Below are 27,121 nucleotides of genomic sequence, written 5' to 3'. Positions count from 1 at the left end.
GAAAAAACTCCAAGAGATGTAGGTAATTCTGATTTAGATTTCTAATTTGTTTCATTTTCTTAAGGAGCTACCTGTAATGATTCAAGTTACATACTTATGAAGTCAGTTAGAGTGTTGTTCACATTAATGGAAGTGATATCACATTTTTCTTTTCCCTCTGGAGTGAAATAAAAAGGTAAAGGTTTGCCCTGTTTTTCTTTTACAATTCACAAAAAATATGAATAAATTATCTGTGAGAAAAAGTAAGATTATGTACCATAGAGTAATAAGAATTGTAACAATTGAATTGTTATTTTTATCTCTTGTAATGGAAAATGGTTGAAGAACAATTTAAATAAGATTTGGTGTTACAATTGTATGATGCCTGAGGATCCTTACCTGCTTCATCTTATTCTAATGCTAGTGTTACAAGATTTGGTGTGGATCACGGTAGATGTGGACAAAGTCTAGTTCTACAGTGATGTTACCAGAGGTTGTTTCAACCACACCTAGGAAGGGTTTTTTTTTTTGCCCCCTTTTTGGTTAACATTATACGCCTTGTAAACCTAACTTTCACATTTAGCTTGTGTCTCTTTTAGATGTTCATGTTTCCAATTACCAACTCTTAAATGCCATTTAATTGTATTTTGAAGAATGCAACCAGAGGTAATATAAATATTATGTTAGATTTTACTAAATCTACTGTAACATTCATATTTACACCTTTCCAATGTTCTAAATTATTTTTTTGAAACACTTGTATTGAAATACAAATAACATCATTTGTATTGTAATGTATGCTTATTTTTTTCTCAATTTGTAACACAGACCATCTGAGGTGCAGAATGAATCACCTATTCTAAGTTGTGCTTTTTGCATTATGTTAGAATATGGTTTGAAGAGACACAAAATGTACTCTGAATCTAAAGTTGTTTAAAGATAATGTTGGATTGATTATTTACATAGTAAGATATTTTTTTGTTTTTGTTTTCAAGTAATAGGGCAAGTTCTTGGTAAAAGAGGTCTAATACCAGCTTGAAGAATATTTGAATGTAACAATGTTTTATTTGAATTTGCTATGATATCCTGTGCTTGTTTTGAAACAAACTTGCATTGAGTTTTTTCCAGAGAACTCAACAAGCCACCAAAACTATGATTAATCTTCATTTCTAACTATTACGGTGTTTCTAAAGTCTTAAAAAATCACACCATGATGAAAGAAGTCACAGACCCCCTCAAGTGTGAATCATGGATGTGGACATGTGAATCCTTGAAAGCTTGATGTTACTCTTTGTAGTTTACATTATAATGTAGTTATTATCTTAACACATCATGAGTGGATTTTTCATTTTTTTTATTTGAAGCTTGAAGTTTTTTCATTAGTCTTATAATTCATTTGTCCAATAAATTATAATTCATCTTATAATTATGTTCTTTCATATCAGTAATTTCACCTTCTCTTCATTACTCTATTATTTCAATGGTTTCTATAATTTATAGTGTTTCACATGCTACTTTGCAGTATTCTACGTCAAGAAATTGACTATATACATGAAGGTAAGAATGTAGATTGGCTCTGACGAGATTTTAGAAACATAAAGTGGATTCGATTACTTGTAAGTTTGAATACCTCATCTCATTATGCTACTAGTATGTGTTCATCCCTCATGTGATTTAAATTAAGTTCACTAAAGTCTTAATCATGTCATTACATTTTCATTGAGAAGCAAAGTAATTTTTATAAATGTTGGTTAATGAAATTCATTCTATGAACCTGACAGATTTCCAATTTAAGTCTAGCAGCCTTTTAAACTTGTTAAGGGAATCCCATGATGCATGTCTCAAAATGTTTCAATAGTAACAATATAAAAAGTAGGAGAAATTAGAGTTTTAGTTCTCTTTTAACAATATAACAGGAAGCATGTTTATGGATCTGTGGGAGTCATAGTAACTTAATGAGGAATAATAGGTTGTTCTGAGTAACTTTATTAAATGTGCCCTGTCAACCCTTTTATTCAACCACATCATGTAGATGACAAAATAAAGTTTTACATTTTCTTAGTACCATGTTAAAATTGAAGTTTATTTTCTCTAATAGTTTGTGAGGTTAGACGAGTTTATCAAACTCAATACAAGATTTTGAGAAACTCTAGACAAGTTTAGATACTCTATCATTTTGGTATTGTATTGTATTTTAGCATTCTAAACATGAGCAGGTTGAGACATTCACAAAAACTGGACAAGGGGAAAAGGTTGGTGATGCTGAACAACAGAGTATTAAATTTGAAAATTTAAATAGAAGCGCCAGTAACTAAAATTTACCAGAAGGTTCTACTATTTTCATAGGTAGGTTTTCTCACTTTTTATTTGATTTTCATTTTTAGTTGTGGTTTAATTGTATTTCTTTTTTGTGTAACTCTCTCGCAGACATATTCTAATCCTTTACACAACAATCCTTATTGTAATTTTATAGGTTAACTTTTTTGGTATCTTTTAACAATGTAAAAGTTAGTGAAAGGGGGAAGTAATGTTGTAATCTGTAGAAAGAATTGTAGTCATGTGGTGGTGAGAGTTGGAAAAGAAGGTGATGTTATATATTTTATTTGTGTCTAATCTAAACTTGGTGAAGATATTCCACCACCACCTTGTGTTAAAAGCATATCTAAGATTTCTATAAAGGGAGGAAAAGTGATTTGATGAGGAATGAAACCAAGATCAAAAGAGAGGATTCAGTTTGTTTGCTTCATCTTTTAAATAAGAAAGAGATTTGATAAAAAAAACATGATGAAGGAAAAGAACAAGATAACATGGGCTTGCTTGTAGGTTTTCCCATTGAAAAAATAAAGTCATGTTTGTCCCTTGAAAATTTTGGGGTGCCCCAAAAAAATGAAGGGAAATGAATACTTTAATGTGAAGTTTATAATTGGGCACAAAGATGTAGCATATTTTAATAGGGGACAACCCGGTTAGGATATTTGTGATGTGAGTAACTTTCTTGGTATTCTATTTTGTTAGGAATATTGTAGTTTAATTATTTTTATTTAGAGCGCAGAAAGAGGTGTGGGGTATATACATTGAATTTGGATCATTTATTGTTTTCTGGATACTTCTGCTTTTTGGCATCAATAGTTTTTGTTTGTCCCTTGTTTGTATCAATTAGAATATGGTAAAATGATTAGAATTTCATACGAATATTTCTACATAGAGAAATATAAAAACATAAATTTAAAACATTTAGTAATGTTTTAGTTCATTCTTTGAAAATGAAATAAGATTTTAAAAGTGATATATATCGGTATCTCATTATAAGTCAATTGACCCATCTTTCAAAATAGATGAAACTCTTGTAGTTGCTCCTTATAATCTCAAACCATCCAAGCCTGAATTTGAATGACAGAAGTTATTCAAGGAACACCATTTCCCTCAAAATTGTTATTTATTATCCACTATAAAATTGTTTTGATCCTTATTCTCCTTTGATCATGGGTGGAAAAATCAATACATTTTTCTATTCTTATATCATTAATTACATTTTTTCTTTATTAAATTTATTTTTGTTCTCATTAACAAACTATTCTTAATGGATTTGGATAAGTCTTGGATTGATTTGCCTCGAAATACACAACAATACATGGATGGATTGAATAAATTTTTGGACTTTGCATTTGCTAATAAGAGCGTTGAGGGTAAGATAATTTGTCCATGTTCGAAAATGCTAATGGGGAATTTGTGAATGATGGAGCAAGAGAGATTGGAGTAAGTATAAGTTGTCTAAAGACAAATACTGAATCAAATTGAATGTTACCTTCATTGATAACATTTTGTATTATTTGTAGGAAAAAATTAAAGCATGAGACAAATACATCTTCCCTTTCACAAGATATATCAATTGAAGATCCACTAGCTCATGTTCTAGGAAGTAAAGAACATTGTGGTCGTGTCCGAGGAATGGGATTGGGACCTTGCCCTTCTCGTGTGTTTGGATATACTAGGAATTTTCATTTTGGTACATTTTCATCTTGTCCTTCTTATTTAGAATTGCAAAATCAGGTTATTGATTTGGATTGTCATGTGTAACAATATGTTGTTGTTTGCTTTGGATTGTCATGCCAAGGTTGTAAATGTTGTTGTGTTGAATATTATTGGACACTATTAATGTTGTTGTTGTGTTGCTTTGGATTGTTTTCTATAAGTAGGAGTAAGAAATGTAGTATATTTTTTGTTCATAGATTGAGTGTTTTATAATGTTTATGTGTTTTTTACAATTTTAATAATAGATTGTGTTCTAATATAGGTCATTGCATTAAAGTCACAATTGGATGAACAAAATAAACGAAATGAAGAACGTGACAAAAGACTTGATGCAATCATGAACTTCTTTTCTCAAAATTATCAAGGTCAATTGCCTTTTGAGTTGACTATGTTCAATCCTGCACCGGTAATGTTTAAGACTACATAACTTCTTTTATTTTTCAGAGTTTACATTTGTAATTATGATTCACATTTATATTATAGGTTTCTAATCAAGGAAGTGTGCCAACTAATACAACAAGTTCTGGACATGAGGAAAATCATATGTGATAGTTGAAGAATATAATATAATGTGGAAGTTAATTGAATCATTTTATGTTTTGAGAACCAATGCAGTACTTCATGATAGTTTTTGCTGACTAATATTGTACTTGAATTTGAATTCGTATATTTGTTATACTTTGATATAAATTTAGTCATCTATAAATAATTTGTCAATTTGATGAGTTTATATCTATTTAGGTATAATTTCATTAAATATAGATTAAAAAAATATAATAAATGTAAATAATTATGATTGAAAAAATATATATGAATACATAAATGATAAATGAGTAAAAAAAATATAATAATAATAATTTAAAAATCTATGGTACTTTGTGGAGGTTTTGAAACCTATAGTATTTACGGAGGTTTTGAAGCCCAGGGTATTTTAGGGGGTTTTGAAACCCATGGTATTTTATGGGGGTTCTGAAACCTATGTTATTTTATGGAGGTTCTAAAACCCATAGTATTTTATGGAGGTTTCAAAATCCACGATAAGGTTTCAAAATTCATGATAATTAACCGGGGGTTTTAAACCCACAGAACTTAACTGAGGTTTTAAAACCTATGTTAAATACAAGAGGATAAAAAACCTTCGTTATTGATTGGTGCTTCCTGGGGTTCCTAAAAACCCCGGCTAACACATTTTCCAAGAATGGTTTAGTGGGGGAAATCGAAACCCTGGATAGAGAACTTAGTAAAAGTTTTAACCCTGGGTAATGTAAAAATAAACCTCCGTTAAAAATATTTTTTCTTGTAGTGCATGACTCCTTCCTACAAACATAACTTCTATGAGAATGAATCCATGGATAGAATACTCAAAAAACAAATAGAAAAAACTGAAAAAGAAATTGTTAAATTTTGATATGCTTGAAGATATTATAAACAGAATTATATTTTGTTAAAAGTCTTCATAAAATACCTAAAGAAAAAGATGAAAAAGAAGGATACCTCTGAAAAGTTGCTTGAACCAACAGAGCCGTGATAAAATTTCGTTCCAGTGAAAAGAGGTTGCAGTAGCAACAACATACTGAATATAACTTGAGATGAAGTGAACCATTCCTTCCTTCACAGTTCCTTCCACTACAAAAATTATTAGATTTAGTAACATTTTTCTATTACATCTATCTTAAATGTTATCTTATGAATAATTATAGTAATACTTTTTAGAAAATGATATCATAAGTAATTAAAAATGTTACTATAAATATTGTTACTATGATATTGTAACATTTTTAAATAAATGTTACTATAAATAAATAAATAATTTTCATTTTTTACCTTAATTGTAAAATTTTAAAATGATAACAATAAATTTATAATTAATTAATTTTATTATAATATTGAAATATTTAATATTTTAAAGTAATATTTTAATTTATTTAATAATAAATTTAAAAACCTTTTCAGATATTTAAATTCTATGTGGTTTCAGATCAATTTTAAATTAATATTTTAATTCATTTAAAGATAAATTTAAAATAATAGCTTTTACATCTCTATAGTATCATCACATGATTTATTAGTTTTAACAACATTTTTTTGTTACATTTCTTAAAAATGTTATCCTATGTACACCAAGTCATACTTTTTAAAAAACGTTACAAGTAACACTTTTAAATAAATATTACGATAAGTAATTAAGTTTTCACTTTTTTAAATTGTAACTTTATAAAATATTTTAAAATAATAACAATAAATTTATTAAATAATAAATTTTATTATAACATTAAAATAGTTAAAATTAATTTAAAAATTAACATTTTAGAGTAATATTTTAATTTATTTAAAAAATATTAAATTAACATATGACCAGTTCATTGTGTTTGAATCCCTGACAAGTAGTTATCAAAGAGTAACAATACATCCTAAGCCCTAACAATCCAAACTCTCGTATCTTTCTTTTCAAACCCTCCTTAGTGTTACCAAAACATCTCCTTAGTGTTGCTCGAAACATCCTTCAAAACATCCTCAACGATTTTTCTTCAAACTGTCCTTGGTAGTGCTCGAGTCATCTTCAACGATCTGGTCGTTGCTCGTCTTTCGCAACCTGCTTGAAGGCATTGACTTCCATTCCCATCTTCTGGTATTCAAAATCTTTTTCCCATACACCTCTTTTCATTTCGCAAAACCTAATGCATCTTCCAAATTTCTCATATTCTTTTCCTCTTATTTCAATATATCTATTTATTATTAACAAATTGTTGATTCACTATTTTAATTTCGCATAAGCACAAATCGATGAAGCATCACAAAAAGGAGGGATTTCTTTGCATTCTTGAAGATATTGTAAAGGTTAGTAAATCTCTACAATTGGTGAAGCGTTTTATGACTTTCTTTGTTGGTGGTTCAGACGTTGAGATATGCCATTGTGAGTACAGAACTATAGATTGCTATTTTGTTGCTTCCCTTTGAGCTTGTGCTTGTAGTCAATAGCATGAATTGGTCACCCTTATAGTTACAACCTTCAACAACTTGAAATTGTTAACCAGAGGTTGAACCATCATTCTTATACAGCATTAATAATATGATTTTCTTGAAATTTTTGTTTGAGGGATTGTCTGCTAAATCTTTTTATGTATAATTTTATTGTTTAGGAGTGTACATGCTTATGAATCATAGATTTGTTCCACCTTGTATTTTAGAACAATGGGTATATTACCATTGATATATACTTTTTTGTGCTTCGATTGCTTTCATTCTGGCGCATGTCAATAGTTAAATATGAAGACACTTTTTATACTTTGTTTGAGAGAAAAATTGTTTGATGCAAATTGGTTGAGAAGAACTATACACTTCAGTTCATGTCTTATGACCGTCAATAATTCCTCAAGGCTTCTTTGCATTTGGCGAATACCCACAAGGTCTAGTTAGAATTTCCATTCCTATACCCATCGACTTGGACCTACATAACGATGATGCTAATTTGGAATTAAATGTGGTTTAAGCTGACAGTATAGTGTTTCAGTTTCTTTTTTAAACTAATCCTCTGTGCAAGCAATACTGATAGTATTGGGTTTTTACGCTGCACACTAGAATGCATGATTTTGATGTTGTTTATAGAGTTTTCATATTTTCATTTGACTGTAGATTGCTATGTATCGTCAGTTTTTATAGTCATTTCATTTTTCTCTTTCAAATATGTTCTTGTGAAACAATTTTATTAGAACATGTGATTGATGTTTGTGAATCAATTGTGTGCATGTACAGTTCTATAGTGTATTCGGTCATCTTATAGGGAAGAGGAATGTAAATATCTGTTACGTTGGAGTTCAATGAAAATACGTACACGCTTTCAAAGTTCAGACAATTTCAAGAAGAGTGAAATTTGCTTTGTTAGTTTTGAAATATTATCTATTTAATACAATATTGTTAGTTTGGTCATGTATTCCTTTTGTTAGTTGGATTTTATTGATGCTGGATCAATGGATCAATGCTTACAGAACTTGGCATAAATGTATATCATGATTCCTTTTATGGGGTCTAAAATATGTGTATGAATCAGTGATCTCATGATTATTACTTATTTAAGCACAATTTCTTTCTGAAAATTCATGAAGTGAAGTTGGTTGCCTAAATTCTTTCTCTCTTTTTTTTCTGAGAGGTGCTAACAATACACTTTTCATCGTTGATCATATTTTTAAAAAATTATGAGTGAAATTCTTTAAAACAAAAATACAAATTGCAAAAATTTGTAATTCAGTAAATTTGTGAAATAGACAAGTTGTGTTTCAAGTATGTAATTTGTTGAATTGCATCAAATTAGATTGAAGATCAGAGAATAGATAATGTTCATTAGTGTATATGATATAGAGAGAGTCAAATCCATCAGGCTTGCTCTAACACTGCTAGACCCATGCATTGTTTTGCTGGAGACACAACCAAACAATGTTATTTCCCTATCTAATGAGACAAAAAAAGAGGTAAGCACAGTCGAATATGTTATTAACAATTTTATCATTTCAATTGATAGTTATACAGATATCTTTGTACCTACAATGGAATAGGATGGCAGACAGAGGCAGATCAATATATTTTAACCAAACTTTGTTGTTCTACGAGATTTCCATTTTTCGTATTGTAGTGCCACTCCTTTGTCTGCATCCAGCTGATTAGGAACTTAATTGATTCCCACACATCTTATACATTCCCACGATCTTGGTTTGCCTTGAATATTTTTTTAGAGGATCTCTTTATCTTTCATCAAGTTGAAAAGAATCTTTATCTGGTTCTTCAGTCTTTATGATGTTGTGACTAGTAACATGTATGATTTAAGTAATTAGTTTTTGTCAAAAATTATTGCAATTCACAGCGCTTATGTGTTCATTTCTTGGATTTTATTGCTTCATGGCATTTAAACTTGGACCACAAATATGATTTTTTGAGTGATATATTTTTTGGACCATAAAGTTGAAAAAGTTATCTAATTCAATTATGTCTTTTACAGCAATTATCTTAACAGTAGCTGAAACAATTATCAAGGAAAATTAATGAGAAAACCAAAGTCATGGACAAGAGTTGGATGTGTCAACCAAGATCTTCTAGCAGGTACTTAGATGGTTTAAACAAAATTCTCAACTTTGCATTTAGTAATGCAGCACAAGGTGATCAAATTTTATGTCCGTGCAAGAATTGTAATAATTGTTGTTGGAGTAACCGAGCAGAAGTGTATGAACACTTAATTTGTGATGGATTTGATAAAAGATATGATAACTGCATTTTTCATGGGGAAGGTGGATCTTCGAAAGTGGATAAAGGAAAGGCTAATATGCATGATAATTTGGATGAACTTCTAGAGGATACTTTCATGATGCCTGAGTGTGATTTTGATGACATCTTGGATGAAGATGAAGAGTTTGATGTAGAAATGGTGAGGATTTACAATTTAGTAGGAGATTCTCGTCAAAAAGCATACCCGGGTTGTAAAAAATTCTCAAAACTATCAATCATTTTTCGTTTACTCCATATTAAAAACCTTTATGGGTGGAGCGATGTATCATTTAGTGCGCTACTACTATTGCTCAAAGAATTTCTTCCTAAAAACTCTTCTTTGTCAGTAACATTCCAAGATTGCAAATAGTTAATCAAAGAGTTAGGTTGTAGTTATGAAAAAATCCATGCTTGTCCTAATGACTGTATCCTATTTTGGAAAGAGCATGAGAATGAAAATGCATGCCCCAACTGTGGCGCTTCTAAATATAAAGAGAGAGAGTGTCTAAATCTTAAGAAGAAAGTTTCTTGCAAAGTGTTGAGGTATTTTCCTCTTAAACCGAGGATCAAGAAGTTATATATGTCATCAAAAATTGTTGATTCAATGAAATGGCATGAGAAGGGTCGTCCTAATGATGGAAAATTAAGGCATCCTGCAGATTCACTTGCTTGGAAAACTTTTGATTCACTACATCCTGATTTTGCATTGGATCCACGAAATGTGAGGCTTGGGTTAGCAAGTGATGGATTTAATCCATATAAGACAATGAGTAGAAAATATAGTATTTGGCCAGTTGTTTTTAATGTCATACAACCTACCTCCATGGGCTTGCATGAAGCAACCTTATTTGATGTTATCTTTACTTATTTCAGGTCCTTCTTCCCCTAGTTGATGTCTATTTAAAACCTCTAGTTGATGAGATAAAGGAGTTATGGGAGAAAGGATTTGAAACCTATGATGCCTCTAGTAAGCAATATTTTATTGTTCGAACTGCATTACTTTGGACTCTAAGTGATTTCCCTGCCTATGTTATGCTATCAGGTTGGCGTACTAGTGGAAAGTTGGCGTGCCTTGTGCGTAACTATGATACATGGTCCAAGTACTTGTCGAAAAGTAAAAAGATGTGCTACATGGGTCATCGTAGATTTTTGGACTCTAATCATAAATGGCGGAAAAATAAGAAATGTTTTGATGGCTATGAAGAATTTAAAGTTGCTTCAGTTCCATTATTAGGTTCTACTTTATTGGAAAAAATTGGCGAAAGATAGAATTTATTTGGAAACCCTCAAAAGAGGAAAATAAATAATGTTGATCTATGGACAAAAAAAAGTATATTATTTGAGTTGGCATATTGGGATACTAATTTGCACCGTCACAATCTCGATGTAATGCACATCGAAAATAACATTTGTGAAAATGTAATTGTAACACTATTGAATGTAGATGGGAAATCAAAGGATCATATCAAAGCTTGCCTTGACTTGGTAAAGATGGGTATAAGGCAGGACATTCACCCAATAGAAATAGAACCAAATAAATATTAGTTACCACCTACACGATTTACTTTTTCATCAAAAGAAAAGGATATCTTTTGTGGCATTTTGAAAGGAGTGAAGCTTCCAGAAAATTATGGGTCTAATATTTCTAATTGTGTTCAACTTGAGCAGCAAAAACTTTTTGGGCTTAAAAGTCATGATTTTCATATTCTGATGCAAGACTTACTTAAAATAGCAGTACGAAGAGTTTTACCAAAAGAAGTCACAAGAGTTTTAATTAAGTTAAGCTCATTCTTCAAGATTTTATGCTCCAAAGTTATCAATGTTGAATTATTTGAATGTTTGGATGTTGAAATTGCATTGATTCTTTGCGAATTGGAAAGAATTTTCCCTCCATCTTTTTTTGTTATAATGGTTCATCTATCAATACATTTAGCATACAAAGCTAGAATTGCAGGACCCGTGCATTATCGTTGGATGTATCCAATTGAGAGGTAATTTGATTTATATTTTTGTCCTTTTGTAGGTTTCTTTTTAATTCGTACTTAAGTTTTATACTTGTATGCTTATAAGTTTCTTCTTAATTTAAAGAACTATGTGCGTAATAGACATTATCCAGAGGGTTCTATTGTAGAAGGGTATATAGCATATGAATGTTTGACATTTTGTTCAAGGTACTTAGATGACGATATCCAAACAAAATTCAATGAACCAGCAAGGAGTTTAGATGGCCCTATAGGAGATAGAGTCATGACAAGTTTGGATCCTCTTACATGGGAGCAAGCTCATCGATATGTGTTATTCAATTCTGAAGCTATCAAACCATTTCTCAAGTAAGAAGATATGCATACTCAAGAATACATATTATTACTACACTTTATTATAGTTTACTTAACATATATAGCATATTCAATTTTTTTTATGTAGGCAACATGAAGAATTTGTTTTCAGTCACAATCGTCAAGGTTCAACAAGAAAATGGAATAAGGCTGAAGATCAATGTCTTACTTTTCATGAATGATTTGAAGATCGAGTAAGGAATTTAGATGTTAATGAAGATGTTAAATGGTTGTCTAAAGGGCCAAATACAGTTGCAAGAAGATTTTATGCATATGCAATAAATGGCTACAAGTTTGTCATTGAAAGTCGTGAAAGAAGCAAGAAAGATGAAAATCCGTTGGTAGAAAATGTTACCTACTAGGGAGTTTTGAAAGATACAATTGAATTGGATTACTATGGACATTTCAAGTTTGTGTTGTTCAAATGTCATTAGTTTCAAATTAAACAAGATGGTTTTAGATTGGTACTCATAAATTTTCATAGGTTGATCTATGAATGATCCTTTTGTATTTGCATCTCAAGTAAAGCAAGTGTATTATACAAAAGACCCAAATGATGATTGCCATGTTGTTACTAACACCACCCCTAGAGATTTGTTTGATATATATGGTGATCTAGAGAATGAAGATGTGGGAAAGCACTTGGATGATCAATTAAGAAGTCTAATGTTTGATCAATTTACGGTTAATGAAAATGAAAATATTTGGTCTAGGGATGATGTACCTGGAACAACCGTTGATGCAAGTTTAACAGATGATGAAGAAACAAGAGAAGAACCTAGACAAGAGTCACTTGATGATTGAGTTCACTATTTAAATTGCTTATGTTTTTTATAAAGGATTATCTTGTTCCTTTTTAAGATTATTGAATATGGTGTGAGTTGATTAAGAAAGCTAAGTGATATCCCCACTGGACATTAAGATAGCATGCTATCTAGATGTCAAGGTTTCTTTCACAAAGCTCAAGAGAAGAAGATGATGGATTGATTCAAAACAAAAAGGAAATGGGAGGCACATAAACCGTAGAAAACCAAGAACAATTAAAGGAAGAAGAAAACATAAAATGGAAAGGAAAGAAATGGTAAAAATGTGAGAAGCACGCCACTACAAGGCTAGGCTAGAAGCCATGGCAACCTTGAAGATGAGTGGATGTGTGCCGCCACTTGCTATGCAAGATAAGGCTTAAAAGTATTCACTCCCAAGGGAGGAAACTCTCACAAATGGTTGAGACACAAGAGTGTTTTTAATTCAAAATTTTCAACCCTTTTACATGTCTAGGAGCACCCCTTATATAGAAGAGTTTAGGGGCCTCTAAGCAAATAAAAGATACCTACGGATGTCTCTACAAAAACCTAACCCTAGCTTCTAGAAACTAGGTCAAATAAGGTTACAAAAATGAGAGACAAAAGAGCTAACTATGGTGTGTGCAAGGCTAATTTCGTTCTAGCACAAAAGGAGACAAAGAATATGTCTCATATGTCTCCAAAAAGTGGCCAAAATGTGCAAAAAACAAAGGAGACCAAAGGTACATAGGTACACTTGTTTTATGCCTTTTATTTTATGCTTTATGTCTTTGCTTTACTCTCTCATCCACATCATTTATGCTCCCCAATCATCATGCACCACCCAGCATTGCTTTCTTACTCCTAATTAACCTACAAAGCAAATAAACATAGATTAGCATGTTGGCTTAAGTAAAGTCAACTATAGTCAACAAGTCAAACCTAGTCTAAGGTCAACAAGTCAACTAAAGTTGATTCAACTAAGTCAACTTAGGGAATCAAAAATAGCAAACACAAATGAAAGGGATGAAGGATTAGTGAACTTACTTTCTAAACATTCTTAGTCTTCTTAAGCATGTGCCTCCATCCTTGGTTGGGGTCAATCTTTCATCAGTTTTTATTTTTTTACAGTGGTACAATAAGGGCAAGAGGTAAAGTTTCATGGACTGCCAGCTCAATGGAAGATACCCTTAATTATCAAGAAGTTCAAACATACACCAAGAAGCATAAGGCTTTATGGCCAAGTGAATAAATGGCTGAAATTCTTAATGAGCTAGAGGAGACAGCATCAATTCCTTGCCTAACACCCTTTGCACCCTATTTGATTAACGATGATAGTAAGTGTAAAGTACTTGATAATATATATTCTTTAGAAAAAAATACAAAAGCAAGATTATTCTTTTGTCATTTATTAAAACAGGTCATGTTATCAAGAACAAAAGGGGTTGAACAAAGTGTCTTAAGACTCATGGTTTGAGTCATGAAGATCGCATCAAGTTACACAAAATATTCTTGGCCAACATATTGGTCAATATAGGGCTGCCTTGAGCTCTTATTTGGGAACATTGGCTAGGAATGCACACATGGCTCCTTTGACATAACAACTTGGAGAGAGTTGAAAGATAATTGGAAGGATATGTGGCAAATAGTCAAGGTATCATTTTTTTTCTTATCATTGATATATGCTTTCTATTTATTTTTGAATTGATTTTGGACCAAGATTGAACATTAAATGTCAATATATTAGTGTTAAGAGCTACACAAATTTGTCACTATTTTTGGATCAATTTCAAGATAAGATAACATTATTTATTTTTTATGATGAAGACAAAGCAACTCATACTTGCTTTGTTTGTTTGAAGATGCAAATACGAGTAATTCTTTTATTTTATAAAGTTTAACACATCTTGTTTTGTATGTATTGTGTGTATTTTGATTCTTGCTAAAGTTTCCCCTCACCTCTATAGTATGCTCTTCTTCAAGATTATGGTAACTTCATTCCTCTCTGTATATCAAACAAGATAAAGTGCCTTCTCATATTATCTTTACATTTAGGCCCTTTTGTGTAGAAACTGTATGAGTTAGGTTCCTTACATTACAAATGTATTTTAGTTCTGTTTTGATACTCTGCAGATAAGTGATTAAATGAGTCTTCAATCTAATGAAGTAAAACTGCTACAAAATATAATTTGTGTATAGAAGTTTCACAAATTTTCTGATGGTTGTTAAATTACTACAAATCATCACTCTAGCCATAAATTTGTGGTTTTACTTAATGGAGTTAAATGCTTATAACAGCAAAAATTAAAGTAATACATACATAAAAATTGTGAAAGGTCAAGTAAATCTTTGAAAAGTCATTTAATTTATAATCAAACTCATTAGAAGTTATGATAATGCCACATCATTCTTTACAGCATTTTTTTCTTTCGTAACTGTATATTGAAAATATTTTTAAAATATTTAAATCTTCAATCGGTGATATTTATGATATTATTTTTTTTATAAATTGACAACATATAATATTTGGATATCACCATAGTGACATCTTTATATTTAGATATTGTAGTAGTGACAATAGCTGAAGTCATTTCTCATTGGGTAAGATTTGTGCCACTTAGATTTAAATCTGCCTTTGTATTGAAATTTCATGATTTTTGAATTACATGTGACAATCGACAAGCCAACATGATTTCAAAATCTTTATTAATTGTTGGGTGCATGGCAATGTATTTCGTTAATTTCCTTGAAAAATGAATGTTTCTCTACTAGTGATGAGTATGTTTCTCGTAAGATACTTTGTTTACTTGTTTTTTAGTATGAGTATTGTCTGTTTAATGAATGTAAAATGGCATCTACCTTTAAATTTTAGAAAACCTTACTACAAGCAATGTCTGGAATACTTCTTCATTTTGGTTAATGATGGGACGATGGTGTAACCATGTTGAAATGTTAATTAGACGAAATCAATTCTTGTGACTTTGTGGGATAGTCAAAACAAGGTTTGGACTTTGGACTTCGGACTTTTTAAATGTTGTTTATTTTCATTTGGAGTGACTTTATGATTTTATTTTGAACACACAAGTTATTTCTGAATTGATATTAATGTTAATTCAAATATATTTTGGTGTAGTCAAAGTTTGATATAGAAGAATGTGGTAAAAAGTAGGTCTTGCAAAGTATTGGTTCAAGGTGGAGGACCCACAAATGTCGCTTGAAAAAGAAGTTCTTTAAGCCAAACATGAAGGAGGAGTGCAATTTAAAGAATCGACCATCCATTATTCCACTTGAATAGTGGAAAATACTTCTTAAGTTTTGAAAATCTAACATGGCTAAAGTAATAGTAATTTATAGTTTATTTTTAGCTATGTTATTTCCTCCTTATGCGATAGAGGTGCTATTTTTTTCTGTTTGTTTGTATTGGATGTTAATTTTCATATTAATTAGATGTTGAATTGTACATATTTGATCTTTTTTCTACCTTTTGGCTGGGTTACTTTCTTACTTTGTGATTAAATTTTTCCTTTGCTAATGTAGTGTTTTTATTTTAAAGGAACGTAGTGAGAAGAATAAAATTAACAAAGCAAAGTATACATTTTTCCATACCATTGGATCAAAAACTTCTGTAGAAATTCGTGAAGAAGAGGTAAGAAAACTAGTTAAGGACAATTTTCCTTGTGCTTTTGTTGGAAAATTGGTTGAACTAATCTTACATATTTTAATTTTAATAGAGGATGAAGAATGTTGATATTAAAGAGACCTCCCGTGTAGAAATGTTCCTTTTGACACATAAGCCAAAGGATGGAAATAAGACAAAGGATGGAACAAGTAGAATTGTTGTATGAACATCTCTATCATTTATACTTAATTTTGTTTGACACTTAAAATTCTTTCAAATTAAGTAGATGTGCTTTGATTTTCAGTCAGAGCTTGAGAAGGCCATTACTTTACACCCTGAAGTAGAGGAAAGCACAACTCAGGATGATTTATTTTCCCAAGTCTTGGGTAAAGAGAGACCTGACTTTGTACGCATATATGGAAAAGGGGTTGCACCTACAGATTTATGGGGAACTAAGTCTACAATTGAAATCCAGAAAATAATAGATGAAGTAAAGAGGAATGCTAGAGTAGAGATGCAAGAGGAGATGCAAGTAAAATTATAAGAACAAGTGGAAGCCATCAAAACTGAAATGTTTACTGGTTTTAAAACATTTTTGGCTCAGTTGTAGACATGCTTTCCAACAGTAGCAATTCCAGAATTTTCTAGCATGTGGAATCCAAATATAAATGAAAGAGATATGAATGTATGGTTTTATTCAACATCATTTTAGATCATTGTTTGTTCGCTTATTGTAAATATATGCATCCTTGTAAATTTGTTTCATTTTTTTCTCTTCAAATTTAGGACAAAATTAACTCTCATAGGAAGAAAAAGCGGAAGGAGGAAAAAGCTCAAAGGAAGCATGTTGAAAGGTAAATTCATCACATCTAACATCAATTAGTTGAATTTTTAGTTTGTTAATGAATTTTTAAAATTGATGTTAATTATCATTTTATAAATTTTATAGTAAATCAAAAGAATCTAAAGCAAAGAAGGCCAAAGTTTTAAAAGATTTAAATGTGCCCGAGCATTCTCCCACTATGTCTCCCAATATGGTAATTTTTTATTTGTTTCTTTACATATGATAGTAATACTTGTTTCTGCATGTTTTCCCCTTCCCTTATTATTCATTTCTTAGTTAATTATTTTCCTTTGCATGTATTGTTCATACTTAGACATGATTCATATATATTTAATCATTTTCCCTTCTTGTATTGTTCAGTTTTTAGTGTATTTTTCTGTTGAGATTGAGATTGAATATATTGCTTGATGTGTGTTAGGGGTTAAGTCATGAATATTTAAACAGACAAATTTTTGTGTTGATTTTAGTTTATGTGTTGAATTCACATGGTAATCCTTTAAAAGGTATTCACAAACTAGTGGATCCAAGCCTTGAAGAAAGTTATCCAATTGAATCAGTTATGAAGGTTAAAGCATTGTTTTTCTTTCAATAATAATTTAATACAAAACATTCAATTTGATTTTCAAGATGATATAAGCCTATTTATTCTTAATTATGTTTTTTTTACAGACATTGAATGAGTTGAAAACAAAGACACCACAAAAGGGAAATTTTAGTGGTGCTAAGCTCAAGAAAAGTGGGAAAAAATAAGAACTTTGTCATGGTTGTATACATTGCTTGTATTTGCAATTGGTTAAGAACATATTTTCTTATTGTTGCAGACTTTTTTTCTTATTGTCACATACTTTATTGTTAATGCCTAACAAGTGATGATGCTACTGCAATTAGGTACTTGTTTGTAGCATTTTATATAGCATTTTATGGGACAATTTATAGAGTCGATATTTGATTTGAGTGGATACAGTATTCAGAAACTATGGTTGTATTCAAATGAAAGAATTAGAATATTTTTATGCTTGCATTTCTCCTTTGGACTATTATGAAGCCTTTTCTCTTGCCCAATTCACGTCAGGGGCTAGAATGCATAGTGTCAATAAGAAGCCTAAATTGAATTTTACCTAAATATTGTCGTAGGATTGTTTCAATTAAAAAAAAAGTGTATTATCCTTATTTCTAGATAGATAAATTAGTAACAATTTTAAAATGTTACAAGAAGACAATTCATTCTTAATTGTTGTAAAATAAGATAATTGATAACATTCATCTAAATGTTACAAAATATATAAGTAACATTTTCATTAAATGTTTAAAAATTTATTGGTAACATTTTTCAAAAGTTACAAAAAAATTAAATTGGCAATATTTTTCAGATGTTAATAAAAATGCTAATTGGTAACATTTTTAGAAATGATACTAATAATACATAAAAATGTTACTAAAATATTTTGGTAGCATGCATTATATATAACATGTGTATAAATGTTACCTTTGCAAATAGTAACACAATTTTTTAGACTTTAACAACATTTTTTAAATGTTATCGAAAGTAATATATGTAATAGTGTTCACAGTAGGAAAGAAAATAAAAGTGAAGTGCAGCAATAAAATAAATTATAGAAATGTTTGGAAGGTTCTAAGAGGTAAATTGATATAGCGATAGATGTCATCATATCAAAACTAAACATTGTCGCAGACTTCAGCAAATTTCTCCGATAAAAGCAGAAAGGAAAGAAATAATGGGACATGAAAGAGAAAAAAGAAAGAAAAAGAAACATACTTTGTGTTTTCATTTTTTTATTATTATTTTCTTTTCTATATTTCATAATTGTAAATTAAGTCTAATATATGTTAAATTCTAACCAGTTAAATTTTCATAAATAATTAACAAAAATTCTTTTTCTTCTTTCTTAACAAAGAAAATGCATCTCTTCCCTTAATTTTTATGACTTCAGTTTTATTATAAACCTAAAACTAATTCTTTTCGTAGGTCGGATAGTTACTCAATTATATTCAGTACATAATCTTGGTCCAGAAAATGTTTATTTTATTCTTAAATATTTCTTGCTGAACTAATAATGTGTGGTAATATTAATTGTGGGAAAACTTCAATGAAAAAAAAAAAATATATATATATATATATATATATATATATCTACAATATTTATATATATATACAATATTTATATATAAACTAATAAATTAATAAATAACATTTATTTTATATAATAAAATATAGCGATATATATATATATATATATATATATATATTATTAATGTCATGTCCAAAATATGTATATAATTAAAAAATATATATTAAAGCAAATTAATTACATATATAGTAATTTTTTTCTCCACGAAAACCTAACTTCATCTCCATATATAATGAATTTTTGAACACAAGATATTTGTTCTGAGAAAACTTCTTTTCTGTTTTATTTCTACATAACAAGCCCAAAATTGCATGTTCTGTGTGTTTGCATAAGTTACTAATGTGTCATATGTTTCTTAGTTAATTTTATTTAGTTTTTATTTATATAATTATCCGGATAAAGTAATGCCTATAATTAAGTCTCATAACTTGTTAATAAATATATTTATCGGAGATATAATTCTTGAAAATCTAGTAGACTAGTATCTAATATAAATTCATTCAAACTTATCTTTTTTTAATATATATACATTATTATGGTACAAACATTGTAAAAGATAAACTTGTTAATTAAAGAAAATTTTGTGAACTTATATGCAAAATTTTATTATTTAAATATCAACCTTCCAAAGTTTGTTGTATGAAAATATTTGTTACGTATTTATTTTATTTTTAATACGTTATTAGGCTTAAAGAAATTTTTAGTCTCAAATATATGACTTTTTCCGGATTTTAATATATTTTTTTTATAAAGATACCTATTAAAGTAAAAAAAAAGGTGTATGTTTTAATTTTTTATATTATAATATTTTACTGTTTGAAGAAGTTTATGAATAATAATATTTTATTTTATTTTTTTATATAATTAATTAATTTAATTTAAAATTGTATATTTGGGTGCTAAATTAAATATAATTCTATCTAATGTTTTGATATTTTTTTAAATGTCATGTAACAGATATATTCTAATATAGTTAAAAAATATATTCTAACATTTTTTTTTCTGATATGACACTAATTTAAGATTTTTTTCTTATTTCATATTATTTTATTTTTATTTTTAAACATTATTTTATAGCTTTTTAATTTTATTTTCTAAGATTATATTTGAAACAAGAAATTTTATGAAACTAATAGATTTATTTTTTCTCAAAAGAAAAGAAAAACATTAATTTTTGTAATTTAATATTTTTTTCTATTATTCGTAATTTTTTATTTTTTTATTTTCAAAGTTAATTTTATTTAATTTTTATGTTATTATTCAAACTTAATCAAATATTAACATTATGGATAATTTAATATTAAATGTTTAAAATTACTAATTTAAAAATAGACTATTTATTTAGTAATATTCTTCTTAAAGAAAAGGAGGAGTAAATTTGATGCATACAATTAACTAGCCGAATAATCTTCGTCAAATTTTATTTCTATCTTTTTATAAAAAGAACATATGCTAAACAAATAATCTATTACTAGAAATATTCATTTAAATAAGTTAATTAGAGTTATCAAAATTGGTTGGAACCTTCGTGCCAACTCGGTCCACTAAGATTTCAGTTGGGTTGAAATTCTTTTACAAACTTTGATACAGGTTGATTTTTGACCCAGTCCATCTAATACCCGACTCACCCGAGTTGAACCCCTGGTAAACTGGGTTGGCTCACTAACCCACAAATAAAGAGTCACACAAGTATTTTTTTTGTTAAGTTGGGTTTTGTATTTAGGTCATCTAAAGTTGTTTTTTTGAACACATAGATAACTTGTATTTTTGTGATTTTGGTTTGTATTTGGATTGTATTAAAGTTTATTTAAATTTTAATTTTAATTATAACTTAGTTTTGACTGAAATAAAAATAAATAAATAATAGTACTTTTTTTAATTAAGCGAGCCCATGAGTCAACCTGTTTAATCCACTAACTCATGTGGATCGGAATGGGTTGGCTCACTAAATGATCAACCCATGGTGGGTCGAGTCGAGTTGGGCTGAGTTACCCATTTTGACAGTTCTACACTTAATATCAAATTCATCCCTTCAATATTACATTAGTTTCAACATTTTTTCTACACACGATTTCTTGTCTAACTTAGGTCATTTCAAATATCAAATTAGGGATGGCAAAATGCACTGGTCCGACCAATTTTAACCCAATCCAATTTAGACCCTATGAAAATGGACCAGGTTGGGTCAACCCGTTTAGAGGAAGTGGGCTGAGGTAGCCAATCTAACCTGCCAATGGGCGAGCTCACGGGTTATTCCTCTAATTTTGATATTTTTTTTAACTATTACAATTGACAACGATGGTTGGACAAGTTGCATCTAATGTGGTGATAGATTTTCAATACAGTGATTGGAAAATGAGACAACATACGTCACTACAAGAAAAAATCTTATTACCAACGGGCTTTTCCTGACAGATTTTCTTCCATCGGTAATGATAACTTTCTGACGAATTTACCGACTGATCATACTCTTGATTTTACCGACGGCTTAAATTAGGGATGACAATTAGGGCCTGGCCCGCAGAAAAAATGTGGGGCGGACTAGGGTAGTGAGCCCGCAGGCCCGCATAGGCCCGCAGCCCGCGCGGGCTAGCCCACACGGGCCGGCCCGCATAAAATTAAAAAAAAAAACTTGCACTTGTGTATATTAATTACTTCTTTTATGGACTCTTGCATTAACGTTTCAAATTCTTGTATAACTAGAAAAGACAAGTACTATGTAATTTTTAATGTGCTAAAATTTAAAGAATACATTGTGTATGTCATAGTATGAATATGATGAAAATGTTGAATTATCAATTTATCATCTAATTTCCCAAAGTCTTTACTTAATTTTGTGAACTTCTTAAAGTTTCCCAATTTTTAAAATTGAAAGTTTTATCATAAAAAAATTAAAAAAAACGGCCCGGCCCGCGGGCTCGGGCTAAGAAGTATGCAGGGCGGGCCAGTGTTTTCAGCCCGCATAAAGTATGTGGGGCGGGGCGGGCCAGCTCGCGTTGTGCGAGCCTTATGCAGGCCGGGCCAGCCCGCATTGCCACCCTTAGCTTAAATCCGTCGGTAAAGGCGTGAATGATATTGGTGACTTACTTTATCGACGAAATTATCGATAAATTTTGGTTTTGAATGTGCCGACGAAATTATCCATTGATAAAGTAGGTTTACCGACGGAATTATCTGTCGGTAAAGTAGGTTTATCGACGGATTAACCGACAAATCTTGGTCATCGGTAATGTTGTCAATTAAATCAGAATTTCAATTGACATTCCCTCCCCCAATTTCACTTTCGTTTGCTTTCTCTACCATTTTCCCTTTTCTCTCTGCCACAATCGTTCATCTAAGCCCTAATTTTTTTCTCCATTTTCCCTTTCATTTGCCCCAATTTCACTCTGCCCTGCCAATTCTCATCTAAGCATTGCCAATCCGCTACCCTACCACTCTGTTCGCCAGTGAGCCACCATAAGAAAGTAGAAGGCACGTGTACCCTCCAGCTCGTGGAAGAGGAGTTTCATTTCTCCATGGCCAGTTACTTCCCCTCGAGCTCGCCACAACCACCATCTCTCTCGCTAGGATCAAACAGGTGCGTTTTGGGTGAGTGTTGTTTTCACGGGATGTTCAATCCAATTGGACGTGTTTTAATTGAGAATCAGTGTTCAATTTGTTGAATTTGTTTAATTTTGTTTCCAATTGGTTTGAATTTAAAGCTAGAGTTGAAGAATTATTTTTTTGTGAAGTTGGTTGACGGTTGTTGCTGCACCGGTCTGGGTCCAGAGACAAAGTGGTGGAGTAAAGGTTGATAGTGCAAGGTGAACGCATATCGGAGGAGAAATAACCAAGTAAGGGGCAATATGGGTAGTATGTACTTTGATGCTAGAGAATGGGTCATGTAGTATTGAATTGATGTAGTTTGTTTCTTGTTTGTTCTTTTGTGATTGATGTGCATTTCACGATTCTAGGCTACCATTTTTTTTTTCATTGCCATGTGCATTTGTTAAGTGCAATCCAATGGTTCTTTTTGCCTTCAACACTTCACATGATATCTCTTTTAAAGGTCTCCAACATGTATAACTTGCATTTGAGCTTCAAGACAAAAAGTCAACTATGCAGTCAAACTTAAACTCTTCAATGATTCTTTTCTGCAGTAGTTTGATTAGCTGCAGAAAATTCCCCTAATTCTCCTTCAATAATTTATGCACAAGTGTATTTAATTGTCTTCAGAGGTTTCCAACAACTTGTGCATGGTTTTGAACCTCCAAAGTGAAAGTCAACACTAAGGTCAAATGTTTAAATTTAAGAGTAGGAACATTTTCATGAGTGTATCACATAAAGAAGAATTTCAATTATAGCACAAGTCTAAACAAGGTAAAATGTAAAAAAGTGATCAACACTAACTCTTTATGAAAACCTATTCAAACTATGTATGCATGGCTAAATTACCACAAGTATAAAGACTCTTTCAACCTAAAATGCGGTAATGTAGGTAGATGCAAACCACAAAACCAGAACTATACCTATTCAATCTTTAACAACAATTTAAAACAAATTCTATCCTTAAAACATGCCACGAATGTTTTCTAGGTACTAGGTTGTCATAATTTTAAGCCTAAATACAAAATCAGAAACTTTGACAAAATGCCTCAATGAAGAGTATGGTTTCACCAAGTGCTTGATGAAATGCTTGAATAAAATAACATAAGAATTATGTCATGCAAATGACCTAAAATTTGCTTAATATATGATAAACTTGACTAAGTGAATTTTGAAACTAAATTAAAAACTTAAAAATCACAAAACCACCTCTTAAACCTAACTTGGTACAAACTAGTTAATGGTTTAGGAGGAGGCATGCGTGAATCACTAATACCCTGCCCTCCACCAACCCTTACTACCTATCGAAATTGGTAACTATAGCTACTAACAATTTATAATCACTAAAATTGATTATTTACTACTAGAAATTCTCGTATTACATGAGATTTTTCTTGCAAATTTATTAAAAAATTTGCAAGAAAAGACTTTTTTTTGTCATTTCTTCTAAGAATTTTAATTGGTAGGTAATTCCCTCGTGGGAAATCATTTTCTATAAAGTTATAAAATTTACAAGTATTTCCTACAAAGTTTGTTACGAGAAGTGTTTTATACAAAATATTTTGAAAGAAAATTGGTAGCAATTTCTTGCAAATTTTTTTTCACAACAAAATTTGTAAGTATTTCTTGCGAAAAAATTTTCAAAACAAAATTGGCAAAAAATATGAGTTTTTTTTAGTAATATTAATTAGGAGTTTTTTTTAGTGAACAAGCACATTCAAATTAATTGTTTCTTCATTAGTTAAAAAAAATACAGTTTTCAATAAAAAAAAATGCCACTAAAAAGCTGAATACAATTGACAATAGCCATTCTACGAATCCTAAGTGAAGCAAGAGTGACCAAATTGCCGAGTTTGTGTTAGTTTTGTTATAATTTTCGTAGACTTTTTCCTTAAAGTACAAATTTAAGTATATTATATACATATTATGTATTTAGAAAATTTTGTAAGTATATATGTATAAGGGTTAGAGTACTCTAAATACTCTATAATATATTTATACATATTTTTGCTGATAAAAATAAAAAACAGTGACCAAATTGCAAAGTTGGAATGAGTGAAAGAGTAAACAAATATTCCTAAATTTTGTTTCTTCTTTTGTACTTTGTGTCTTCTTCACTAAATTTCTTCACAGAGTGTAAGATTACGTGGTAAGAGATTTGGTGATAAGTTTCATCATATATAATCAAACTAACATTACTTTGAATTAGTAATTGTTTAAACTTTAAAATTAAAAAAAATACAAAAAAGAAATTTGATGTTTCAATACATTCAATAATTTTATATTGTTTGAAAGTCGAGATAAAAACAATTTAAATATATTTTAATCCTTCGACCCTCCAATACACTGTTTTTTAATGACAAAATTTAACGAAAATTCAAACTCCAATACTCTGAAAGGAGTGATGGAGCATAACAGTCTCTTAACGGATAACGAATTATATTCTTAAAGAAAATAAATATTGATACTCAAATTTGTCTTTCATATAAAATTGTAACCGATATTCTATTATTGATTGGCGATTAGTTTCGAGAGATATTCAAGCTAACAAATATATGTAATATTATTTTTAACTTTAAAATTAAATAAAAAATAGATACGAAAAGTTAAAATTGATGTTGCGGTAATAATCTACATTATTTTAGAAGTTGATATCAAAGACAACTTAAATATATATTCCCCTTTTAATCTTAAACCGTGACAAAGGTATAAGTTTAAAATACTAGAATATATGTTTTGCAATACAAATTGTCCCCTTTTAATCTTAAACCGTGACAAAGGTATAAGTTTGAAATACTAGAATATATGTTTTGCCATACAAATTGACTCAATGAATTGAACTATTAAATTATTTATTATAATAATTTTTATAAATAACTTCACATATTACTAATAATGAATTATATACTTTAAGAAAACATAATATCGTTAATAATTGCATGCATGTGATTCCTTGTGTGCATAAAAAATACAAAAAAAATTCAGATTTAAAAACTTAGCATTAATGATACATATTTACTATAATTACATGTAGTCTGAATCTGTATTTACTTTCAGCCTATGGTCCCACTTGAGATCAATGGTTGAGAAAAGAGGCAAAGAACCAACGTATAAAATTCACCTTAGATATCAACAGAACACAGTGATTTGATTCCTATGGTCCCATTGTAATTCTGCTCATTGGTTCAGAAAAAAAGGCAAAGAAAACCCGTTTTCAACAAAAACAAAGATTCATTGAAAACTTAAAACTAAACCTGCTCCGTTATTGTGAATACATATCGAAACAAACAGAGCAGTAAATTGCTTCATTTAATGATTCAGAAAGATTGCAGTTTTCAATGAAAAAAAGATGCTATATATTGAAAGGCTGAAAACCGTTGCCAATAGCCATTATGCACAAATGCAATCCAGACTGAAGCAACAGTCACCAAATTTTGTTTCTTCTTTTGCGCTTTCATATAAAATTGTAACAAATCTTCTATTATTTTTTGGTGATAATTTTTTTTGTGATAAGTTTTCAAGAGATATAATCAAAAAATTCAGATTAAAAAACTTAGCAATAATGCAATATTTACTATCATTACATGTCTGAATCTGTAATTGCTTTCGGCCTATGGTCCCAGTTGAACTTATTGGTTCAGAAAAGAGGCAAAAAAAAACGATTTTCAACGAAAACAAGATTCATTGAAAACCTGAAACCTGCTGCGTCATTCTGCATGAATATGGATTCCAGGTACATGACGAAATTGCTAAGTTGGAATCACTGCACAAAAACCTCTGATCGGAGACGTTGCAGAGAAATTGTTAAGTTTTTATGATATGAACAGAGCACGATGCATTGCTTTCTATGGTCCCAGTTGAGCTCATTGGTTCAGATAAGAGACAAAGAAAAACTACTTTCAACAAAACAAGATTCATTGAAACGCTAAATCTGCTGCGTCGAAGAAGACAATGGTTATTGCATAGTCGCCTATGGTCCCATCGTAATTAAGTTCATTGGTTCAGAGAAGAGGCAAAGAAAAAACTTTTTCATCAAAAACAAAGATTCATTGAAAACGAAGACAGTGGTTCGCTGATCCTTTGTTTCTTCTTCTGAAAAACAAAATGCTGAATTTTTTATATCTTAACATATGTGATGACAAACCATTTCAAGAATATTGAAAACACATTCATTTCTATAATAAAAAAATATGTTATTTGACTAAATATAGTTCAAATATTGGTAGAACACTGAACAAAACGTTTTATGTCGTAAAAATATTGGGTACTCCAAATATAAATTAATCATATATAGTGGATCTTAAATTTATTAAAACCTATAAAATATATTAAAAATGCAGTGAAGCATATAATAATTTCTAAAAGAGAAGAGAGAAATGTTTTATTAAATTTGCATATTTTTGAACTCACATATCAAGTAAAAACGTTGAAAATGGTATATTCATGAGATACTTCTTTGTAGAGTGAATCTCCATCATTTGAGAGTGATATCTAGGAATGTCAACGGACTGGTAGGATAAGATAGTAGTTCTCCATACTCT

The 27,121-nt window shown here is 30.0% G+C and overlaps 1 protein-coding gene and 1 long non-coding RNA gene across 16 annotated transcripts; both read left to right on the top strand.

The window, feature by feature from the left end:
• Positions 1 to 6,399: 6,399 nt before the first annotated feature.
• On the top strand, positions 6,400 to 12,166 carry LOC114182350. 13 transcript variants are annotated; one of them, XR_003604069.1, is made up of 6 exons: positions 6,400 to 6,640; positions 6,787 to 6,849; positions 9,002 to 9,102; positions 11,219 to 11,255; positions 11,444 to 11,594; positions 11,689 to 12,166. XR_003604069.1 is itself a non-coding variant. In XM_028069215.1 (6 exons), exons 3-6 carry the CDS (start codon positions 9,045 to 9,047, stop codon positions 11,780 to 11,782), a joined length of 348 nt encoding a protein of 115 aa, XP_027925016.1. In that variant the 5' UTR covers positions 6,400 to 6,640; positions 6,787 to 6,849; positions 9,002 to 9,044; the 3' UTR covers positions 11,783 to 12,166. The 13 variants fall into 13 exon arrangements, 3 of the variants coding, with proteins under 3 accessions (XP_027925016.1, XP_027925014.1, XP_027925017.1); XM_028069215.1 differs by having other exon boundaries at positions 11,436 to 11,594; XM_028069213.1 differs by having other exon boundaries at positions 11,198 to 11,255; positions 11,436 to 11,594.
• Positions 12,167 to 13,088: 922 nt separating this feature from the next.
• Positions 13,089 to 17,819, top strand: LOC114182351. 3 transcript variants are annotated; one of them, XR_003604072.1, is made up of 10 exons: positions 13,089 to 13,125; positions 13,514 to 13,719; positions 13,803 to 14,036; positions 15,936 to 16,028; positions 16,114 to 16,221; positions 16,306 to 16,686; positions 16,788 to 16,855; positions 16,951 to 17,038; positions 17,349 to 17,410; positions 17,515 to 17,819. It is a non-coding gene; the product is annotated as an uncharacterized LOC114182351 (long non-coding RNA). The 3 variants fall into 3 exon arrangements; XR_003604071.1 differs by lacking the exon at positions 13,089 to 13,125 and having other exon boundaries at positions 13,479 to 13,719; XR_003604073.1 differs by lacking the exons at positions 13,089 to 13,125; positions 17,349 to 17,410 and having other exon boundaries at positions 13,479 to 13,719.
• The last annotated feature ends 9,302 nt before the right edge of the window (positions 17,820 to 27,121 follow it).

The sequence above is a fragment of the Vigna unguiculata genome, chromosome 4 (genome assembly GCF_004118075.2).
Source record: "Vigna unguiculata cultivar IT97K-499-35 chromosome 4, ASM411807v1, whole genome shotgun sequence".
Taxonomy (NCBI): Eukaryota; Viridiplantae; Streptophyta; class Magnoliopsida; order Fabales; family Fabaceae; genus Vigna; species Vigna unguiculata.
This window is presented reverse-complemented; position numbering and strand designations above follow the sequence as displayed.